At 36.1% G+C, this 3794-nt stretch overlaps 1 protein-coding gene across 1 annotated transcript; it reads right to left on the bottom strand.

Annotated features, from left to right (window-relative positions):
- Positions 1-799: 799 nt before the first annotated feature.
- On the bottom strand, positions 800-2843 carry LOC113336682 (uncharacterized GPI-anchored protein At3g06035-like). The gene is made up of 2 exons (XM_026582326.1): positions 2694-2843; positions 800-1462 (listed from the first exon to the last, which is right to left on the bottom strand). The coding sequence occupies exons 1-2, from the start codon at positions 2776-2778 to the stop codon at positions 957-959; spliced, it is 591 nt and encodes a 196-aa protein (XP_026438111.1). The 5' UTR covers positions 2779-2843; the 3' UTR covers positions 800-956.
- Between the last annotated feature and the right edge of the window lie 951 nt (positions 2844-3794).

Here is a 3794-nt window from a genome sequence, read left to right as displayed (position 1 = left end):
CAAGAATGCAAATCCATGTAAATATGAAATAAGGATCTGCAGTAAAAAGATGTCAACATACTTTGTACACGAGCAATAACTCTTATCATTTATTTTTCAAAGATATTCCTTAGTACTCAAGGTGATCTTGTGCCGAAATAAATTAAGAATCTTTTAAGTAAGGTTTTCGATTTTATAAGCATTAATTACCAGACATTAATCGTTGATAGGGAAAAACGATTTGCTGGGTTTTGGGAAAATGGAGAGACGACCGTGCGAACGGGACTCCTCGGCCGAGCAAACTGCTTAACCTCAAACAGATGCACTGCACGGAGTGCTTTGATTTCGAGAGATCAATCTGTAGGACTCCGGCCTAAACTAAGACAATGGCCGTTCCAGAGTCAATTCGGTCACAAAGAGGCAAGAGGATCGATCTATACGAGGGAAGCTGAGAAATGTGTGAAATCAATGATGATCAAGGATGGTTGATGTGTGATAATTTCTTCGATTATTCTATGAATTGTAACTGTTAGGTATCTTGGTATAACTAATCACAATGTATGACTTATGATTCGGGGAATGCATCATCAACAACTCTCACCAGTTAAAGCAGCTGAATGAAACACCGATTGTGATAAGAAGTTTGTTTCCAGGTATGCACACAACAATGTGCGGTGGTGATGAGAAATTAGTTCTACAGATTTACTTTGAGACAGGTTTTTTTGCCCCTTGATGAAAAGGAGTTCTTCCTGGAATCAAGATCTCATCTTCTTAACAGATAAGGGTCTGTCATAACTAAGCAATTAAAATTCTAGTAGGATTCTGCTTCAATATCAGTCCAATAGAACAGGAAATGAAAGAGTAGCCACTAGCCAGTATTTTAAGTTCTTATGTAACATGTAACACAACCAAAACTCAGACGCGGGAATACAACATCTACATAACTACTCATCAGTGCATCACACAAACACTTACATTCAACTCCATAAAACAAGAAAGAACCCTAGCAAAGATATCAACAGATATTTTAACCCCACATTAGGAACTGAAGCAGCTGAACCAGCAGGCGTAAACGCCCCACCCGCTGTGTTTGTGGTCAAAACCATCACAATCCAGTCATCTTCAGAACCAATTCCTACACCAGTATATTTGGTATCGTTCAAATATGCCGAGTACTGGGATTGTGTGAAGTTGGTGAGTACCAATGCTGGATCCAGTCTCGGAACACAGACAGGCATTACGATACCATCCTTAGTGCCGTTTATGTTCAGATGGCACTTCTCCAATATTTGTGGGTAGTCCGGAAACTGAGTTTCCGTGCCGGGAACGGTGTTAGAACCTGTGGTGTTGGTGCAGAGTTGTTTTTTATATTTGTCCGCCATTTTATCTGCAAGGCATTCTGCATTGTCGTTCTCTGTAAAGGCTGTAAGGTTTAGAGATGCCCTGTAGCTGTTTATACTCTTAAGGAGAGTCTCTTCCTCATCTGCAATGCAAGTATAAAGATTGAAAACACAGTGTTAACAGCAAAACAAGAGAGAGATAATGACTCACAGAATGCATATTAATATGGAATGAATGCACATTATAAACCGAAACAGTTCAAGTTCCACATTTCCCCTACTAGTCATCTGTACTAGTCCGACCACAGACAATGTTAACAGCAAAACAAGAGAGATAGGATGACTCACTGAATGCATATTAATATGGAATGAATGCCCATTAACAGTTGAAGTTCCACACTTACCTTCTAGTAGTCTATACTCCGACCACAGACACTTGAGCACTCAATGACAGTTGTTGACTATGTACATATGTTCATTGTTTTAACCAGGATAAACATCCAAGGAACTATTTAGGTTGCATGATCACACTTAACTTTGGCAAAATGTTAGCGTCCTGTAACAACAAATATTGACAATAAAATCCTATACATATTAACACTAACTAGAAGGATGATTGAACAGTGATAACACTTTCCGATTATGGCACTCGTTTGGTATCTATATAAAAACAAATTCTATATCTAAAACATGAAGCACCAATTCCAATGTGTGCAAAATCATGCCAAACCAAGTAAAAACACACCACATAAGAAGAACACAAGATCAGTATTGTTTCTACCTAATTTTGTTCCTTCCATTTCCTTCTTCCACATAAATCTAAATTAAAGTAGTATTCTTAGATCTAGATCTTGGGTTCCATCAAAAAGTTTCCAAAAAGGAAAGTTAACAGAACACAAGCTCAAAAATGCAGATATAAGCATTTAATTATGTATTCAACGCCTACCCTTTATAGTTGGATCATCATTTGGCATCATAACATTTTTAACACATTTCTACAAATCGATAACATAACACACCACATAAAACAAGATAACCTAGTGAAATTGATTAAAAAACAAAATCCGCCTTTTCCCCCTCAAAATCTAAGACCATTAGAAAGAAAAAGGAAAGTAAATCTAAATCAAGGTTTAAGAACAACCAAGTAAACATCAACAGAACATTTTGAGAAAAACCAGAGCCAGAATCAACATAGTACTTGAATAGACGTTGAAAAAATAGACTTCAAGCACTTAGAATTTTCCTAATGAGAAACACCCAAAGTCATCGAAACAACATACAATGCATCAAATAATGAAATAGAAAATAAAATTCATGTCAGAGATAAGTAAATGCAACCAACAAGAGAGCCAGAGATATAGAAAAACTTCATACCATTATCAGACTTGACAGCGGACGAAAGTAAGAGAATAACTGGAAGGAGAGCGAGTAGGAATTGCTGAAATCTAAAGGAAGCCATTGTTGATGTTCAGAAGAAGCTTTGAGAAGCAGAATAGGATGAAACTTTAGATTTCTTTACTGAACTGCAAGTACATCACATTTATATTGAACTAACTTTTTGTTCGGTTAGTTATTTTAACAATACCCTCCTAAGCTTTGGTTTGTTTTGCAATATCATCCCTACACAAATTCAGAAATTACAAACGCCAGTAGTAGGCTGCTACCGACGTAATAGGGCACTATGATATCTCACGATTCTCACCCTTTCAATATCATTTTTCTCATTAAAATCCAATGGTAACAAATTTGAAGCTATATTTTGGGAATTTGTTCGCTTTATAGCGCTCTCTGTATATAAATTGAGTGCATTCCAAAACACCGAATTTCGCTGTATTTAATAGTTGAAAATGGATTGATTATCAACGTTGAACTTCAAAGTAGTAAATCGTAGTGTTTTTCCCAAAAATAAAATAAATAATAATAATAATTTATGTATAAAAACTTGTTACAATTCGTCTTGACCCGACGGCCCGAAAGGAGAGAGTTCCTTTTAGGCCATCTTTTTATAAAATGAAACCTAACACAAATGTCCAATTTAATAAAAAGATTGAATTTTGTGAAGCTTTTTCTGATGAAGCCTTTTCACATAAAAGGCTTCTTTCGGTGAAACCTCCCTGTCTATTATATGTCATTATATGAGATGTATGCCTCTGTTTTGAAGAAACATGAAAGAATTATGAGAGAATTCCTATGGAAGAACAATAAAGGGAACAAAAAAATACATCCAGTAAAATGAACTGCTCTTTGTAGGAAAAAGAGGTTTGGTGTCTTAGTTATTAATAGACTAAATCTGCTAAATCAATCTGTGCTTACAAAGTGGTCTTGGAGACATGCTACAGTGGGGATGCTCTTTGGAAGGATATTATTACTGAAAAATATGGTATTCGTGATGTTGTTTGGTCTCCTAAAATTCCTAAATGCACTTTTAACAGGTCTGTGCAGGCAATTATGAAGCATAACTAATGGCACCCTTGT

The sequence above is a fragment of the Papaver somniferum genome, unplaced genomic scaffold (assembly GCF_003573695.1).
Source record: "Papaver somniferum cultivar HN1 unplaced genomic scaffold, ASM357369v1 unplaced-scaffold_154, whole genome shotgun sequence".
In the NCBI taxonomy this organism is placed as follows: domain Eukaryota; kingdom Viridiplantae; phylum Streptophyta; class Magnoliopsida; order Ranunculales; family Papaveraceae; genus Papaver; species Papaver somniferum.
The sequence above is the reverse complement of the archived record's forward strand: the minus strand, read 5'-3'. Positions and strand labels throughout refer to the sequence as shown.

Excerpts from the sequence above, each read along its gene's own strand:
- LOC113336682 (XM_026582326.1), bottom strand. The coding sequence starts at position 2,778 with ATGGCTTCCTTTAGATTTCAGCAATTCCTACTCGCTCTCCTTCCAGTT. Across the intron at positions 1,463-2,693 it reads CGCTGTCAAGTCTGATAATG|ATGAGGAAGAGACTCTCCTT; the intron begins GTATGAAGTTTT and ends CTTGCATTGCAG.